The sequence below is a fragment of the Pleurodeles waltl genome, chromosome 4_1, assembly GCF_031143425.1.
Source record: "Pleurodeles waltl isolate 20211129_DDA chromosome 4_1, aPleWal1.hap1.20221129, whole genome shotgun sequence".
Lineage (NCBI taxonomy): Eukaryota > Metazoa > Chordata > Amphibia > Caudata > Salamandridae > Pleurodeles > Pleurodeles waltl.
In genome coordinates this window covers 597,815,965-597,835,328 of record NC_090442.1, presented here as the reverse complement: position 1 = coordinate 597,835,328, position 19,364 = coordinate 597,815,965, and the positions used below count along the sequence as shown (strand labels likewise).

The 19,364-nt window shown below is 42.0% G+C and overlaps 1 protein-coding gene across 1 annotated transcript in view; it reads right to left on the bottom strand.

The window, feature by feature from the left end:
* STAB2 (stabilin 2) overlaps positions 1–19,364 on the bottom strand; it is an 805,158-nt gene that overhangs the window by 436,266 nt on the left and 349,528 nt on the right. The window contains 1 exon segment of the mRNA XM_069228991.1: positions 1,409–1,567. Coding sequence (XP_069085092.1) covers positions 1,409–1,567 — 159 coding nt within the window.

Genomic DNA, 19,364 nt, shown 5'->3' with positions numbered 1-19,364 from the left:
GTGGTTTGTCCTCCCATCTGATAGAAAAGCTGCTTTCACATCAGGCTCTAAACACAAAGGGAAGTCTAAAGAAATTCTAAAATAAAAACAAAAACACTGGCACTGAAGGGAACTACCTTGTGTGCAGATGTGCTCATTGTGAAACAGCAAAATGCAGTCACTCAAAGTGAAGTTAACCAATGGCTGAAGTCGGCTGACCCATTGACCCAAGCTGTATGATGTAGTGGTCAGAAGCTAAATGTGTTTGACACAGCTACAGAACAATGGATGAACAGAGGTGGCTGAAAGCCCTTTAAATACATTCTACATATGATTTTAGTAAAATCAAAAGGTCTTGGCTAACACCAGACCTAAACATGTACTGATGAGAAATCTAGGTACTCTGGCCAGACACACTTTTAAGTGGGCACCCACCCCAGACATAATGCAGCATTCTTTGGGTTGTATGTTAGAAAACCGGAAGGTTAGAGTACCAAAATATTGTTCTAGCAAAATATCATAGTCAATATATGGACTACCAAAAAACTGCAAAAGTAAGCATATATACTGAGGTTTAGATTTAGCATTCTTAACTCCACATCTATGAATCTTGAAGATATATATTTAATCAACATACTTATATGTGGAATTAAGAATGGCAAATCTATATTTAATTTTAAACGCTTGCCTTCAGAACATCTTGAAAGTCAACATTCAGCCTAAATATTTTGGTAGCGTGATATTTAAAATCTGATTTTCAGGTAGTACACACAAATGCATTATAAGAGAAGGTGGTCAAAAGTGAGCATGGCCTTCATCAACCAGTTTACCCTCGGACATTGGAGGACCAAGGAGCATCTAATGAGCACACAATGCCTGGAGGCAAAAGCAAAATTTGCCTCAAATCAAATAACCATAAACAAGTTTGCAGATCAGCAGAAAATATTCTGTGTGGCATGGGGCACAATGTGAGAAACTTTGGACAACAAAGATGGACAGAAGAGGGGTACATAGAATATTAGAACTCTGACAGTGCGCAAATGCCTAATTATTATGAATATAATTATAAAGGGAAAAAGTAAGTGATTGGGGGTGGTTTCTTGCACAAGCGTGGTTATGATGGGTATGCTCTAATGAAACTAGACAATGATACAGGACTTAAGAACCAGTCAAAAGTATTGAAAAATCTTACGTGAAAACTTGAGTTTACTTTACAATTGATGTCTTGTGGATGAAAACAACAAAAATGCATAACATTAGAAGTGGAATTAGGGAATATTCTTTAAAGTCACATTAAGGGTTAACAGGTGACATTTACCACAAGTTGTGGAGCCTTGGTAAGGAAGGAAAAAAACAGCAGAATTTGTTTTCATCGTTCAAGAGAAAAAGTCAAACATATGTTGAGAAAGGCAGCCATTGAGTTCCTTACCTGACCAGGACCAATGCTGACACAGACAGCATTTGGATGGCAACCCCCATAACTTGGTGAGAGACAGTTATTGATCGGAGAGCAGTCCACTCCGTCGCCAGTCCATCCTTGCAGACACACACATTTGTGAATACCAACTCCTACTTGAATACATTCAGCCTGCAAGAATTTGCAGATAAACAATTTTACGTTAGGCACAAAACAATGCTACCACCTTCTCATCTTAAAAGTCTACACAATTGTGTGTTTTAGTGTTGATGGATAATGTTTATGTTTCATTTAAATCAGTAAAAATTGTTTGTATTACATAAGGACTCTTGTTTATACCTACTGGTAAATCTTGCTCTTTATGTTCTTATGTTTTTACACTTTGTAGGTAATCAAAATAGTAGAATATGGGAGAGGGTGGCGATAGAAGGTTATTTAGTGACCCACAGCTGGTAAAAAATAAAACAACGTTTGCTCTGGGGGACTATTGGATCAAATCGGAGGGCTTCCAACTGAATCTAGAGATCTATGGATAGTTTTGGAGAAAATGCTTCTTCCATCTCGGTGGGAGCACTTTCATCAAAACTGAAATACCGGCTACCATATCTTGACAGTGAAGCATTTTTTTTCCTTTTCAGAAACAAACCACTAGAGTGATGGTTTATTTCTGTAGTAGACTAAAGTAATGACTGTGGTGCACAGAGGGTCTTTACCCCAAACATGAGTGATATTGTTCCTATTTATTGTCTGACTTGACAGCACAGCTGTTGCTAGCCGATTACATACGAATCACTACAGAGGGGCTTTGGCTACATCCACATGTTGGGGACCAGGAGTACATGTTTTTACTGGACAGACTTTGTTTGCTTGCTCAAAAAATGTGATTGCCCTCCACACAGCTATGACCATTTTGTTTATTTATCCAGCTGCCTAATCTTGAACTTTCAGGGGCACACAGATGACATTGAAATGCTAATAAAGTGTCTTAGATATATAGATAATTTATGTTATTTTTTCCTCAGGCAGCAGCACAGTTCGGAGGAGGGCAGCCATTACCCTACAAGAAGTTTTTAGGGCTAGATTAACAGAGCAACTGTCACCTGACCTCTTAACCTACACAATATTATCATACATACACAATATTATTATTATTCAGATCTTTGCATCCACACAAATACATATCTATGCACCACCACGTCTTTCAGGGCAGTAGTCAGGACAAACGTATTTCAGGAGACCTGCTCTAAGATGAGCAATCCTTTCCAGATACTGAACAGGTGGTCCTGTGGCAGATTGGTCACCTGTTCATGGGTTTGCAACAGCAGAGCTGGCAGAGGCACAGCTGCAAGAAATTTAGGCCTGTATTTATACTTTTTTAGCGCCGCATTTGTGCCGCTTTTTGATGCAAAAGCAACGCAAATTTACAAAATCCAATTGGATTTTGTTAGTTTGCGCCGCTTTTGCGTCAAAAAGCGGCGCAAAAGCGGCGCAAACGCGGCGCTAAAAAAGTATAAATACGGGCCTTAGTGTTTCTCCAACTCAAATGTGGTAGGGGAACCACACGTTTGGAGGAGTCCCACTCTACCAAGCTTTAAGTGAAAGGTCTTGGTGCAAACTGTGATTGGGCTCCCACATGCCCAAACAATCTGATCCACAAATGTAAACTCATTTCTATGCGAATCCCTGGTTCATACGTGTTAGGTTGGCACAGGGAGCAAGGCATTCCACAAAGAAATTGTAGGTGGTACATGTGCAACAAATAGCAAAAAAACAATACAATGAAAAAATAGAGAATTTAAAAGTTCCAAGCAAAGTTAGTTAAAAAGGCAAGAATGTAATAAAAAATTATCAGATAAAAGGATCAAAGGATCAAAGTGCATAATGAAATTAAAACATTACAATAGGGAGGCATTGGAAACTTATGTTCCATGTTATTCTAAAGGAGATTCAAAAAAGGATAACAAATGTCAAAATGCTTCAGCAGCAGGTCCAGACAGAGCAAGAGATGAGTTTGTGCACTGTTCAGACAGACATGCTGCAACTGGTAAGTGGAGCAGCAGGCAAAAGGGCCTTCTCTCCTCTCCAGTTCAAGCCAGAAATTCCTCTTGGTCAAGTGACATTTGATTATAAGGCTTAACCAATCTTTTTAAAAGTCCAAGTCTTCATACTCCATCTTTTCAGCAAAGTGATGGCCTTTCTTTCCCATGGATTTTGTTTTCTGTAGATAATATCTATTTAAAGAAAACGTTTCTTGCGATCCATTAATTTAAAATCCGTGATTGTGTACCGTTATCCCAGTTGTGACACAATCTTTCCTTTTGCCCGCTCTTAGCCCTCCCAGTTCAACCCACTGCACAAGAAAGGACTTCTCCCATGGACAACACTTGGCCGAAGCCTACTGTTGTCTTATGATGTGTCTGACTCCCCTACGTTTGTAAGGACCATTTGTTAGGAAAGGAACTACTGATGTTTTTCAAACACAAATGCCCCACTATGCCCCTCTCTACAGACACTTTGTCCCTTTCACATAAGAGATGGGAAACCCTGATTCGTAGAAGTTATGATTGGGATGTGATCACTGGTAGAAATATATATATGGAAAATGCCACTTACCCAGTGTACATCTGTTTGTGGCATGTTCCGCTGCAGATTCACATGCTGTGCATTACTTCTGCCATCTAGGGTTGGCCTCCTCTTCGGTTCCATTGCGCATGGGCATCGACTCCATTGTTAGACTGTTTTCCCACAGAGGGTAAGGTATGAGTGATAGAGTATATAGGTAAAAGAAATGAGATGTCCATGCTAATGCAAATATATATATATATATACATATATATATATATATATGTACAAATGTTTGTAACTTAAACAACTACAGGATGTGAATCTGCAGCGGAATATGCCACGAACAGATGTACACTGGGTAAGTGACATTTTCTGTTCGGTGGCATGTGTAGCTGCAGATGCACATGCTGTGCATAGACTACAAAGCAGTTTGTCCTCCCACACAAATAGCGGTGGTTAGCCTGTAGGAGTTGAAGTTGTTTGAAATAATGTTCTGAGTACAGATTGGCCTACTGTGGCTTGTTGTCGTGATAAAAGATCTACACAGTAGTGTTTAGTGAATGTATGTGGTGTTGACCAAGTTGCTGCTTTACATATTTCAGCCATTGGTATATTGCCTAAAAAGCCATTGTAGCACCTTTTTTCCTTGTAGAATGTGCTTTAGGAGTATTTAAGAGTTGTCTTTTGGCTTTAACGTAGCATTTTTGGATGCATCTTACAATCCATCTTGCTAAACCTTGTTTTAATATGGGGTTGCCTGTATGAGGTTTTTGGAAGGCTATAGACAGTTGTTTAGTCTTTCTGAATAGTTTCGTCCTGTCTATATAGTGCATTAAAGCTCTTTTGATGTCTAATGTATGTAGAGCTCTTTCTGCCACGGCCACGGAATCTGGCTGTGGGAAGAAGACTGGTAGTTCCACTGTTTGATTTATATGAAATGGTGATACGACCTTTGGAAGAAATTTTGGGTTTGTTCTCAGTACAACTTTATGCTTGTGTACCTGGAAGAACGGTTCTTCAATGGTAAAGGCTTGAATTTCACTTACTCTTCTTAAAGACGCAATTGCTACTAGGAAGGCAATCTTCAACGTTAGAAATTGCATTTGGCAGGAGTGCATGGGCTCAAATGGTGGGCCCATAAGTCGTGTAAGCACTTTTCCAAAAGGGGACTGGAGGTGTCCTGGGTGGGATGATGCATTTTAAACCTTCCATGAAAGCTTTAATGACAGGAACTCTAAATAAGGAGCTGTGTTGTATATTTTGTAAATATGCTGAAATCGCCGTAAGATTAATTTTTATGGAAGAGAATGCTAAATTTGATTTTTGCAAATTAAGTAAATAGCTTACAATGTCTTGTATTGATGCTGTAAGAGGGTCAATATGTTTAGATTGACAATAATATACAAATCTTTTCCATTTGTTTGCATAGCACAGTCTAGTAGTGGTTTTCTTGCTTGTTTAATAACTTCCATACATTCTGATGGGAGTTGTAAATATCCGAACTCTATGACCTCATGAGCCAAATCGCTAGATTGAGTGTCCTGGGATTGGGGTGCCTGATTTGGCCTTTGTTTTGTGTCAACAGATCTGGTCGGTCTGGGAGTTTGGAGTGTGGTACTACTGACAGGTCTAACAATGTTGTGTACCACGGTTGACGTGCCCATGTTGGTGCTATGAATATCATGTTGAGTGAAGTTTGACGCAACTTGCTGACTAGAAACGGAATGAGTGGGAGAGGGTGAAAAGTGTAAGCAAATATCCCAGACCAATTGATCCATAGAGCATTGCCCTTGGATAGGGGATGTGGGTGTCTGGATGCGAAGTTTTGGCATTTTGCGTTTTTGCTTGTGGAGAACAAATCTATGTTTGGTGTTCTCCATTTTTAAAAGTATTTTTTAAGTACTTGAGGGTGAATCTCCCATTCGTGTGTTTGTTGGTGATTTCTGCTGAGGATATCCGCCAATTGATTGTCTATCCCTGGAATGTATTGTGCTAACAGGTGAATTTGGTTGTGGATTGCCCATTTCCAAATTTTTGGGGCTAGAAGGTAGAGTTGGGACGAATGTGTCCCTCCCTGTTTTTTTAGGTAATACATGGTTGTCATATTGTCTGTTTTGATAAGAACATTCTTCTGTGTGAGAAGAGGTTGAAAAGCCTTGAGTGCTAGCAAGACAGCCAATAAATGTGTTTGGCATCCCATTGTTCTTGAATGTTGTGATTGTTTAGGTGAGCTCCCCAACCAATCATTGATGCATCTGTTGTAATTATGGTCTGAGGCACAAGGTCTTGAAATGGCTGCCCTTTGCTTAGATTTGTGGAATTCCACCACTGAAGGGACATGGATGTTTGGCGGTCTATCAACACTAGGGGCCTGATTCTGAGACTGGCGGGCGGCGGAGGCCGCCCGCCAGTTTTCCCCCGACAAAATACGGTAGGGGGTGTCAGAATCCCCATGGCGGCGGAGCGCGCTCCGCCGCCATGGAGGATTCTGTAGGGCAGCGGGAAACCGGCGGGAGACCGCCGGTTTTCCCTTTCTGGCCGCGGCTGAACCGCTGCGGTCAGAATGCCCTTAGGAGCACCGCCAGCCTGTTGGCGGTGCTCCCGTGGTCGGTGACCCTGGCGGTCAACGACCGCCAGGGTCAGAATGACCCCCTAGATCTTGAAGTTGACCGTGTGCCTGTGACCATTGGTGTGCAAGGCACTGTTGTAAGGGCTGCATATTTAGTCTTGCGTGTGGAACAATTGCAATACATGATGCCATCATCCCTAAAATCTTTATGACAAATCTGACAGTGCACCATTGATTTGTTTGTATTTGTGTGATTACATTTTGGAATGCTTGTATTCTTTGTGTATTTGGACATGATATTACTTTCTGAGTATTTAGTATTGCACCCAAATACTGTTGTGTTTGTACCGGTTGTAGATGTGACTTTGGTAGTTTATTGAGAACCCGTGTGTGTATAATGTTTTTATTACATAATTTGTATGGTTTTGGCATTGCGTATGACTGTTTGATTTTATTAGCCAATCGTCTAGATATGAAAAGACATGTACATGTTGTCTTCTTAGGTAGACTGCGACTACCGCTAGGTACTTTGCGTATACCTTTGGAGCTGTTGTTATTCCAAAGGGTAACACTTTGAATTGATAGTGCTTTCCTTGAATGACAGACCTGAGATATTTTCTGTGTGCAGGATGGATGGGTACATAAAAATACGCATCTTTGAGGTCTAATGTTGTCATGAAATAGTGTTTTTGGAGTAGTGGGATAACATCCTGTAAAGTTACCATGTGAAAATGCTCTGACAGGATGTAAAGATTGAGGGGTCCTGAGATCTAATATTGGTCTGAGGGTGCCATCTTTTTGGGGGATTAGGAAATATAGTGAGTAAACTCCTGCCTCTATTTGAGATTGTGGTACCGATTCTATTGCTTGTTTGAGTAATAGAGATTGGACTTCTTCCTTTAACAGACTGATGTGTTCTGTGGTAGTCTGTGTGACCTTGGTGGTATATTTGGAGGAGTGTGTATCAATCCTAGGCAATAGCCATTGCGGATAATTGATAGTACCCAATTGTCTGTGGTAATGGTTTGCCGATTTGTGTGGAACTGTTGTAGTCTTCCCCCCACAGGAGAGGTGTGGAGTGAAAGGGGATGAGACAATTCACTGCTTAGGGTGCTGTGGAGGTTGCTTGGAGGTCTGAAATTTCCCTCTATTTTTGGGGTACTGCCCTCTATACGTGCCCCTAAAACCACCTCGTTGGTATTGTGGTTGGTAGGTTGGTTTTGCCTGAGATGTGGATGCCTCTGTTGTCTGTGGTCTGAACCCACCTCTGAACTGAGGTTTCTGAAAGGATCCCCTGTATGGTGTCGATGCACCCATTGCCTTCATTTCCGAATCTTTCCGTAATTTTTCTATGTCTGTGTCAACCTCTGGCCAAAAAAGTTGTTTTTTATTGAATAGCCTGTTTAATACAGCCTGCTGTATTTCAGGTTTAAAACCGGAAGACCTGAGCCATGCATGCCTACGTATTGTCACTGCAGTATTGACACTTCTAGCAGCGGTGTCTGCTGCATCCAGGGCAGATCGAATTTGATTATTAGTAATGGCTTGCCCTTCTTCCTCTACTTGTTGTGCCCTCTTCTGGTGTTCCTTGCGGAGATGCTGGATGATGTCTTGCATCTCGTCCCAACGGGCCCTGTCATATCCAGCTAACAGTGCTTGTGAGTTAGCTATCCTCCACTGATTCGCTGCCTGGGATGCAACTCTCTTCCCTGCAGCATCAAATTTTCTGGTCTCTTTGTCAGGTGGGGGAGCATCCCCTGATGACTAGCTGTTTGCTCTTTTTCTGGCAGCACTAACTACCACCGAATCTGGAGGTACTTGATGTGTTATGTAATCAGGATCAGAGGGTGGAGGTTTATACTTTTTCTCTGTCCTGGGCGTTATTGTGACTTAACAGGCTCACTGAATAGTTGAGCGGCGTGTTTTAACATGCCTGGGAGCATGGGAAGGCATTTGTATTTTGAGTGTGTTGAGGATAGGGTATTAAACAAAAAATCCTCCTCCAGTGGTTCGGTATGCATGGTGACCCCATGGTATGCTGCAGCCCTAGCTAGAACTTGATTGTACACAGTGCTATCCTCAGGTGGTGAAGCTTTAGAGGGACAGCTTTCTGGGTCATTGCTAGGAATGGGATCTGGATCATAAAGATCCCATGGATCTACAATGTCCTGTTGTGAGTCGAAAGAGTGAGTGGGTGACTGCACTGGTGTAGGACTAGTAGGAGGCGAGGTAGGCAGGTGTGGAGAATGAGGAGGAGAATGAGGAGGAGAAGATTGAGGAGGTGGTGGTTTCTCCTTCTGCTTTGGGACTTTTGCGGGAGGCTGCATAGTGTCCAATTTCTCCTGAAAGGCTAGCTTTCTCTTTGGTTGTATAGGAGGTGCTGTTAGGATCCTGCCTGTTTCTTTATTGATGTGAATCCTGGACTGCCTTTCATCCATAACTTCAAGTATTGGTTGTATTTGATACTCCTCTTCAGAGGTTTTGTGGCTTTCTATCAGTCTCTTTAAAAGTCCATGCTCCTCTGTGTATGCTGGCCTTTTCGGCTCTGCAGCAGGCTTTTTCGGGAGCGAAAAAGATGACGCGGTTGATGCCCTCAGCTCTGAAAGCGATTTTTGAATTTTCAACTCCGAAAAATTGTGTTTGCTGGAGTCAGACACGGAGCCTTTTGTTGCCTTTGATGTTGTGGGAGGAGTGGCCTTTTTCGGTGCCAAACTTTTAGTTTGGTCACCGGTAGCCTTTTTTCGGGCCGAGCCATGGCCTTCCGGCAGTTGCATATCCAAGGCCTTATGTTTTTGCTTTTGTGAGGGTACAGGGGCAGGTGTACTCACATGTTGTCCCGCTGTGACCGGTCTGTCTGCCCCTCATTCCTGTTCGGAGTCGGAACCTCGAATGGAGACTGATGTTTGCATGATTTCTTCCTCCTCCACGTCGAGATGTTCGGTGCTTCTCGACGCCATTTCGAGTCTTCGTGCCCTCCTGTCTCGAAGAGTCTTTTTGGAACGGAGGGATCGACAGGCCTCACAATTTTCTTCCCGATGATCTGGGTAAAGGCAAAGATTACAGACAAGATGCTGGTCTGTATAAGGATATTTCGCGTGGCACCGAGGACAGAACCGGAATGGAGTCCGTTCCATGAGGCTTCCACGCGGTCAGCCCGACTAGGCCCGAGTTGGGCATGTGCGCCCCAAAGGGCGAGTAAAGTTGACTTCTCCGACGGTACCGATGTGTCGATGTAAGATGTAAACCTGATCGATACAATACCAACGAAAAGAAAGTGTCTTCAAAGCTTTCCGAATTTAAATCTCGGAGCGAGAGGAAACACGTCCGAACCCGACAGCAGAAAGAAAACAATCTAACAATGGAGTCGATGCCCATGCACAATGGAACCGAAGAGGAGTCGTCTCTCAATCTCGTGACTCGAAAACACTTCTTCGAAGAAAAACAACTTGTAACACTCCGAGCCCAACACTAGATGGCAGAAGTAATGCACAGCATGTGTATCTGCAACTACACATGCCACAGAACATAAAAATATATATATATCTTTTGGAATACACTTCAGCTGCAATCAGGCAGACTATATTTCATACTCTTAAACTGCTTGAAAGGTAACAGGTAATACAAATGTAACTTCATAGCTGGAAATTTAGGGTCAGCTTACCTTTATACTGCAAATTTGGGTTTTGGTGTTGCTTTCTCATCAAAAGTTACAGATTTAAGGGTTAGTAAATTAAAACAATACACAGATGTGTTCTGTTGTTGTGAATCTGAGGTCAGTTCCATTGAAGCCTGAAAAAATCTTCTCTCCCATTAACTCAAAAAATGTACTTCCTCAATATTGTCCATCACTCATTAATTTGAAAGAAATTCCATCATATTATTGTAGAATTAATTCCATGTTCAGGCAATTTGTTAAACTTTCTTTCCTTTTTATTCTCACATTCTTTATCACCAGCATTTCAAAATATTCTCAGATTTCCCAGTGGTCACAGCCAATCAATCAGATTGTGATGCAGAGAAATGATGCCTGGCATTCTTGTCTGCATTCTTCTCTCCAACTGGTTTGGTCCACCTCAATACGGCCTACTTCTTCTGTGCTTCCCCTGCTCTTTCCTAGCAACATGACAGTTCTCCTCTAGAAAACCCTGCAGATCTTTTGTTCAATAGAAGGTGTGGGATCTTAAACAGCAATTCCTCTCTGCACCCTTCGCTTGCCAGGGATTATGCTCTAGTCTATTGCCCCTCATCATTGTTCATTTTGGTGGGGTTTGTACTTCCATATAGCTCACTTCCTCCTTGTAGTTCTAGTTTTCGAGCTTCGAACTCCAGCTTCCAGGGTTCAAAGTAATCAACTCTGATCAACTTTTAGAACAAGAGAACATTCTTTACTTGTGATTACTAGAACCCTGATACTCTCCTGCTCCTTAAAATGTTACTGATAGGGCAAATTAACAGACTATCTTGACAAGAAATAGGCATTACCCTGCAGTTTTCGCACCCGATGTACATTCATGTTGCAGGTGAATGATCCATGTACAACAAAAAAGTTCTTTCAAGTAGTTCTTTACACTCTTTCTCAGTTGTTCTGCTTGCATACCACATGCTTTAGCAAAGTTGGGGGAGCAGATCACAAGATTTGTTTTTTTTTGTTTCAAAACTTTATTAGTTTAGGTGCCAGAGTAGCAAACCTTGGATTAAGCCACATTTAATGTCCAATGAAACCCTAAAAAAAGAACAGAGGGCTTTCTTATTCTGTGGGCTTTCATAGGAAATTTAACTTCTTGTATGAGTTTTAATTTTTGGATTTGTGGGTTGGAGCTCCCATTTGCCATATACAACTCAGGTATTTTACTTGATAAGATGTCAAAACTGTTCTCTTAGGTTAGAATGTAAGCCTACTTTGTCTATTGACAAACACTGTTGTCCAATGTTGTAGATGTGATTACCAGGCATAAGTGTTTACCATAAGTGACAGTGTAATCTCAATGTGGTTATACCAGATCAACAACTGGGACAAATATTAAGGGCCTCATTATGACCCTGGCGGCTGGGGGTCAGCTGGCGGTAGACATGGCCATACCGCTGGCCCCTCCACTATACCGCCAGGCTTTTGCCTTGTGGTCATAATCACCAGTACACACAGTACTGCCCTGGGGATTATGAGTCCCCGACCGCCAGCCTGGCCACGGCGGTAAACAGTGCCATGGAAAGGCTGGTGGTAAGGGGGACTTGAGTTGCCAAGTGCATGGGCAGTGCAGGGGCCCCCAGGCATAGCTCCATCGCGCATTTCACGACGGGTGCTACTGCACCCGCTGCACATCAGCATTGCCTCCGGCTCTATTACAAGCCGGCTGCAATGTTGATGTGACTTTTCCGCTGGGCCAGCGGACAGTAACACTGTAACTGTCCGCTGGCCCAGTGGAAAAGTCAAAATAGGGATCCAGAAATACCGCCAGTACTGGCACTATTCTGGAGCCTGCTGCCTCGGCGGTCTTCTGAGAAGACCGCTGAGGTTGTAATGAGGGCCTAAGACTTTTAAGTGGTAAGGGCCAGTAAGTGTAACAAAGGCAATCTCAGTTTTATCAGATTCAACAATAGTTATCTGTCAGTATCCTTTAGTCAATCAGATAGTTGATAAAAACTGGGCAGAGCCTAGCTGCTCCAATATGCACCAATGTTGGGCATGGGATAAGAGATTTGGATTGGGAGACAGCATTAACTTAATGAAACTCAATGCAAAATCTTATCTATTCTATTGGGTTTCGACACTAATAGGATTGGTGAATTGGTGAATTCTGCTTACTTTTTGCTCTATTATGCACATTTGTAACATTTTGTTAAATGTTTTTGAAAATAGTTGCCTTCCAAACTTCTGTGTCTAATTTAGCAAATTCTATGTCCCATTCACAGAAACCTTATTTTGTCCTGCTCTCTGTATATTCTCAGAAGGATTTCCCCTTTTGTCATACGCTGACATAATACATTTGAAAATATCCTTTTTAGGTTGAGTCTACCAGACGTGCAAGCTCTCTGGTTCCAAAAGACCTATTTTATGATTATCAAGAACTTAGAGAGGCTTATAGCTCGCCCTTTGCTTACCACTGGTTTGGTTTATTGGCAGTCTCATTTGCTTGCTTCTTATTCAGTGGATTTCTTTGTACCAGATTTTATGGCATGACACCCCTGGGTGCAAATCTTCTTTTACTGCTCACTCACAGCAGCAACAATAGAAAGAACTTAAAACGTTTAAAACATTCCAACAGATTGTCCATCTTGAGTTTGTCCCTCATTTGGACCATAGCCTATTTACCATCTGATTGGCTGACTTCTAGCTTTCCACTGCTCACATTTAGGAAACAACTGTTTTCTTTTTGCTTAATCACTCCATATCACTGCAGGTCTCACAACTCTCTCCCTTATGTACTTCTCTCATTGCCAAATAATTGCCCTTTGCTGCTCCATGTTGCTGTCCCCCTTGTATTGCAAGCTTTCTCATTTGCTTCTACCCCACCAAACTCCAAGCCTCCACTGACCTCCATGTTGCTTTCTCACTCATGCTGCACTACCCACGTGACCCTCCATCATGTGCTGCTATTCCTCTTTCTTGCCAGTCCCCTTTGCTTCCTCCTACCCATCCTTTGGGTTGTCCCACCAGGATTATATTTATATTTGGGGAGGACCAGGCAGAATATTGCTGTTTGGTGCTCTCCCTTACAAAAAGGTGCTTTTGTCCTACTTCTTTTTAATCTTTTTCCATTTACCTATCCATCTTGGATCAGTAAATAAAACAAATTGCAACCTAATTTTGTAGGTGCACATGTGTAATAATACCTGCACCTGCATATATTAAGCCTATGCATGCATAGGTCATGACATCTGCTACTGCACAAGTCATTACATATGTGCACGCCTCCAAACTGACATGGTCACATCATTGCACCATTTGTATATGCTTTTGCTGTTGCTGCACAGCATCTTGTTGATACTGTGCAGCATCATCAAAAGGAATTGGCAAGGCCAATATGTCCCCAAGGAGCAACATTGGCTTTGCCAATGCTTGTTTCTCAATAGGACTACTATATATGTTGAAGGCGTTATTCTTATTAAGGACCATGCCAGTGACACATCCTATTTTTTGAAAATGTAAGGAACAAAATGACATAATCATCAATTGGAAATTCCTTCTCCTTACTTCTTTGACTATAAGGTTTGTTCTGTTTGACATGTGTGCTATCCAGAGTCCCTCTTACATATTCCCAAAACGTTTCCCTTTATTTGAGATGCATATGTTAATAGGGTCTTCCTTGATCGTTCTGACTCTCACAGCCTTCCATAGCCATATCCACAGGAGTCCTGGAGTTCTGCCAAATGACGTACGAAAGAAGAGAATTAAGTAGAACTTTGTTCATGACAATTTAAAACAAAAAGAACCAACAGGTAACACTCTTTCTCATTTATGAACATACACTTGTATTAATTTTTGTAAGATGCTTTTCATACTCTAAATCTACCATTCAAGTAACCCATAGGTTTAGGGATGGTGTGCAGAAGTTCATACTTGCCTTATACACACTTGGTGGCAAACTTCTGCCACAAGGTTGGAGTCAAAGGGTACTTCCTGATTGGATTCTTTGGGAAGCCCACCATTGAAAAATATTCATCACTTTGGCTACTTGTGAGATTTGCTTGTTTTTAACAGTATAGACTTAGGCTACAGCGAGGCAAAATCTACTGGGACTAAAATATACGTATGTCCAATGAGTGATGGTAAGATGAGACCTATCAAAACCATCCTTACTATACAATAGGAATTGATTGGAAGAGAACTTTGGGAGGGTAAAAGGATTAAATAATTGTCAAACATAATAATACCTTACACATTGCTTAATTTGTGCATATATACTCGGACAGAAAAATCTGTCAAGTCTATACCATTATGTTTTCTCCCTTCCACTCCGTCCCCATCACCATGTTTATGTGTTAAGTCAAGTACTTGTTGGGAGGTGCCAACAATTGTTTCTGGACTTCTCTGGATCTGTTCTATAGACTACGCCTTTTTCTTTGGGGGTTACACTCCAGTCTGCCTTCACTCATCATAGTTCATTCTGATTGTTTTTATTACCACACATTCTTCCTTATCGTTTTGGCTCTCAAGCTTCAAACTGCACTTTCGAAGGTGCTTTTGGGAATATTTTCTTTACTTGAGATTACTAGGACCCTATTACAAATATATTTTACCCATTTGGAGCATGTGCCTCAACACAGGTTGCTTAGGAAAACATATAATCTAAAATCACATGGTAAATTTTAGGGGCAGGTGGGACATAATTTCCTTAATCTGCACCCCGTATCAGTTCTCCTTGCAAATAGAGAAAGGTCCCTACACACAGTAAACTGTCTTACCCGAGTGACAGTTCTGGCAAACTGCCAATAACAATGGTTCTTTGTTCAAGGACGGAGCATGTGTCTGACGATGTTTATTAAGTCAAGACCATGACAGAGATGAAAACACGAGATGTCCAGAGCACAGAACTAGGGGGAACCCGATAGAAAGATGAGATTTCCTAAACACTTACAATGCGTTGGTTGGATGTGAAAAGCATGATCCTTGGTGATTTAACATGGAAATTCCTCTGTATTCCTTTTGTACCATGTACCTCTTATGCAGCAGGGCTAAACAAGTGAAATAACCCACAACAAAGAGCAGGTACTGTATTCTCGCCATCTCCTACCCACTACTCTTAATGCTTCTTTTACTATTAAGTTTCTCTGTGTTCCTAGAGACCTCCCATTAGCTCCTCCCTGGGGTTTTCTAACAAATTCAGTCTCCTTTCTCCACCTGAAAGCAGCACAAACACCAGAGTACTGGCTGTAATCTGCGGCAAGCTCTTCGTCTACCTTCCTCAGGCACTGGTTTCTCCTTTGTTTCTGACCTGAGTGAGTGAGAGCTCTCACTCTGCTTTAAGCATGGGATCTGAAGAAGGCCGGTGAAGCGAAGAAGACTGCAGGTCAAGCAACAATCTCTTTGATCTCTACCATGGCGAAATTACTGTCAAAGGTGGGTCATTATAAGAGATTTTACAAGACACAAAGGTTTTTTTGTGACTTTACTTTCTTTTGTTTTTCAGTGACCAGTGCGGGACATTTGTAATAGTACAGATTACAACTAATTGTTAAGTTGTTAGGTAAAAAACAATCTCACTCCTTATGTGCTATTGACAGAAGACCCAGACAGTGTGACACACGTATTGCTGTTCCATATCCCACCATTCCAACAAAGCAATCCCTTCTCCATATCCCACCATCTGACAATTGTTCATGTTATACTGTGATACCTCTGCTTGTTATGAAATGCCATATCAGAGCATTCTAACATGTGCAATGTGATGGTTTGTTAAAGATTAAATCCTGAGCTAACTTTAGGTTTTCTGAACTGTCCAGGTACTTTACTACTCATCTCCTTTAAAGCAGTGTGCTTCTAAACACATCATGACTCCCATCTCCTATCAAGAGACCACACATTACCTTTTCAGATACCAGCTTCAGCTTCTATTGCACACTGTCTGATGAGCCAGTGTGCTGTTGAGATTGTTTTTGTTCTATTCTTCGGTCCGGCCTTCTACAAAAGAAGTTAATGCCTAGTTTCACTGATAATATTCCAAGGTTCTCCCCTCTCAGCCATGCTTCTTATTTGGCCACAAAACGTGATCCGTGTTCATCAGCCTGTTTTTGGCATGTGTTTTTGTCATACTTCAGGGCCTGCTTGATCAGTACCATAAACAAGACAGCATATACCACGATATATTGATGTCTTGCTCAGCATCAGATTACTAAACATGTTGCTCCAATTTGTGTCAGTGAAAGAAGCTGCATTACCAGTGACCATTGTTATTAAGACCATACAAGTCATCTTCAGACTTTTTACAACCCGTATTGCATCAACTCTCAGTAATCTCTGGTGACCATTCTCAGACATTCTTGAATATCTAAAGAGAATCTGCTTCCACAATTGGACTGGCATTTACAGGCTTCAAGTGACAGTGCCTGAACCTATACTCAACAAAACGCGATTAAAAAAAGGATTTGCCACACTGGAGAAGAACAAAAAGGGGAAATGATTTGCATGACGAAAAGGGATGACATTTTTCCTGAATGACCCCCCAATATTAAAAGTACACTGGTGGGAAATGTGGAGAAGGACAGCAAGAAAGTCCCAGCTGCGGCCCTCACTGTTTTTTTGCAGCTTTGCACTCCACTTAGCTGGCAAAAACTTGCACAAATAGATGTGAAGTTGTGAAGCATTAAGCACTGACTCAACGTGAGAAGCCCTGAAGTAATGGGGTATGCCATCATCCAACAACGGAGCCAAGTTCTCCAATGTCCAAAAAGGAGACAATGTTCTCACTCTAGATTGCCACCACTGCCATACGTTTTGAAAGCTATTTGAACTCCACTGTAATGGCTATTAATGAGATCATACTCACAGCTCAGCGAGGTGACACCAAAGCAAACTATAACATCTCATGATTTAAGCGGTGTCATTGGACCCTCCTCAATGAGGCTACTTCAGCAACAAGCCATGATATCAGCTTCATTCATGTATTCCAGATAGCCATGTTTGTTTTATCGCTTATGTTTGTCATCACTGACCCCGTCAGCTCTCAGACACGTACCTCTGACCAGAACTTCAATAAAAAGCATCTGCCAACCCACTTTCCTTTTATTTTAGTCAGGTAGCTTACTTCTAGTAAGGAATAGCATTTAGCCACAATTTAATAATGTGTGTGTTAGCTCTAAATATTATAATATCTGGCAGCATTTGAAAACAATGGAAGAGATTCTGAATAGAGTGGATTACTGTTTTAAGGTGTTAAGCCACAGTGTAACACATAGGGTTGTTCTTTTCTTAATAGCCAAGACAGACTTATTACAACGCCTTATGAACAGCATAATTCTTTTGTAGGGCCACCGAAATATATTACTTCAGCGGCCTTGGGGTGGCTCAAGGACTAGAGCTGCCAACTTTGAAACTAAGGACCCAGGTTCAGGTCACTGCGTCAGCTCAAAATCACTTAATCTCCCCATGCCTACAAAAAATGAATATGTACATGTGTAATGTAGCTGGTACTCATGTAAAGCCTCAGTAAATCCTCCAAAGTCAAAATAAAACAAGTAATGAAATGAACAAGCAGGCCTTCTCCTTCCCACCACCGGGGAGGCAGGCACACTCTGGGCTGATGAAGACCAAATGTGATCAAGATAACAGCCTGATTTACAGCGTTGTTTACAGAAAAGCTAAACTGAGAGCAAGAATGCTCTGCAAATGAAAACTGAAGCTTCCCCAAACACAAAGAAAAAAAATGTCCCCTAAATAAAGAGATAAACAGGACAAAGTGCAATATACAGTTTTTGGTCTGTGCTCTTAAAGAGAAAAAGGAGGGACAATAAGGCATGACTGACCACTAGCAAGGAAGGGTTTTTAAATGCTATTGAAACAAGTAAATTAAATGACTTTAAACCCACAGTACGTATACTAAAAGTATACAAGAGGCCGTAGGCTTATCCTTGAACTAAAAAATGGCATGCATGAATTTCTCACAAGGAAAGCTAACATCATCAGCAGGCATCCCAGCTGACCGGAAACAAAAAAAGTGCAAAGAAGTGCTAGTGCAGGATCACTGGCAACTTATTGAATTTTCACTGTCTCTTCAGATAACGTCCTTGATTTTTAACCGGAACAGAAAAACAAGAGAAGAGCACATGTGATGAAAAGAAAGGAATTTGAAGGAAAAAGGAATATCACAAGGGGAGGGGAGCTGGCAGCAGACTGCAGGGAAAAATGGGAGAGAACAGCAGGAGCTGGTGGACGATCAGAAGGGAAGAGGCAGGCATAGAGGGGACTGGCAACTCAGGAGATACAATTGTGCACATCTCAGGCGGGGCATTTAGGGGGGCATCAGAGAAAGGAAAGGGAGGGCAGACAGGGAAGATGGGAAGGGGGGAACATTAAGGACAGGCAGAAGACGGATGAAGATAGGAGCACATCATGGGAAAGTCAGTGGCTTGAGGCACAGGGAGCAAAAGTGATTTACTCTCGAGTGAATAGGAGCATTGCAGCTGAGGAAAGGGAAGGGGAACATGTAACTTGTTAGGCACAAATGCCAAGGAGTTTCATGGACTTCAAACAAGACATACAATGGAAGCTCTGTGTTGTTGTTGTGCAGACCCCAATCAATCCTCTTCACTTGGAAAGTCAGGCGGACAGATAAAAAAACAGACAACAGGCCTTTTCACCATGCTGGTGAATCCAGGGAGAAAGTGCAATGCGCCGACTTTCAAGACTCCTTGCATGACTGAGGATTACAAGGAGATCCCGGTCCAACCTCAAGGGGTAAACCTGTACAACTGTGATGTCTGCTGACAGTCCTGTGCACCCCACTTTACAACCACAGCACAGCATCCCACAGTAGAGTTCCTCTAGAGGGGTACCAGAGGGCTGAGGGGTACTCTTCACTTCCATATTTCACCCGCAGTGAAAATCCAGATTCAGCTGTGAACCAAAGCATGTGGAGTAAGTCTCCCTTTCTCCTTTGGGAGGGAAGGACAGGAAAAGCATGCACTGTCAACTCGTTGTATTCCCATGGAACTGGTTAAAACACTGCCCCATGTTCTCTATGAGAAGATGCTGACTCAGTGCAAGTGGAGAAAAGGGGCAAGGAATTAGGCACCACCCAAGCAAGCAAAGGAAAAAAACAGCCATAGAGACTTAGAAGAGAGGGGCAGATAGACAGGAGCCGTAGGAACTAGCAAAGAAGGTTACAGACTAAGCCATGT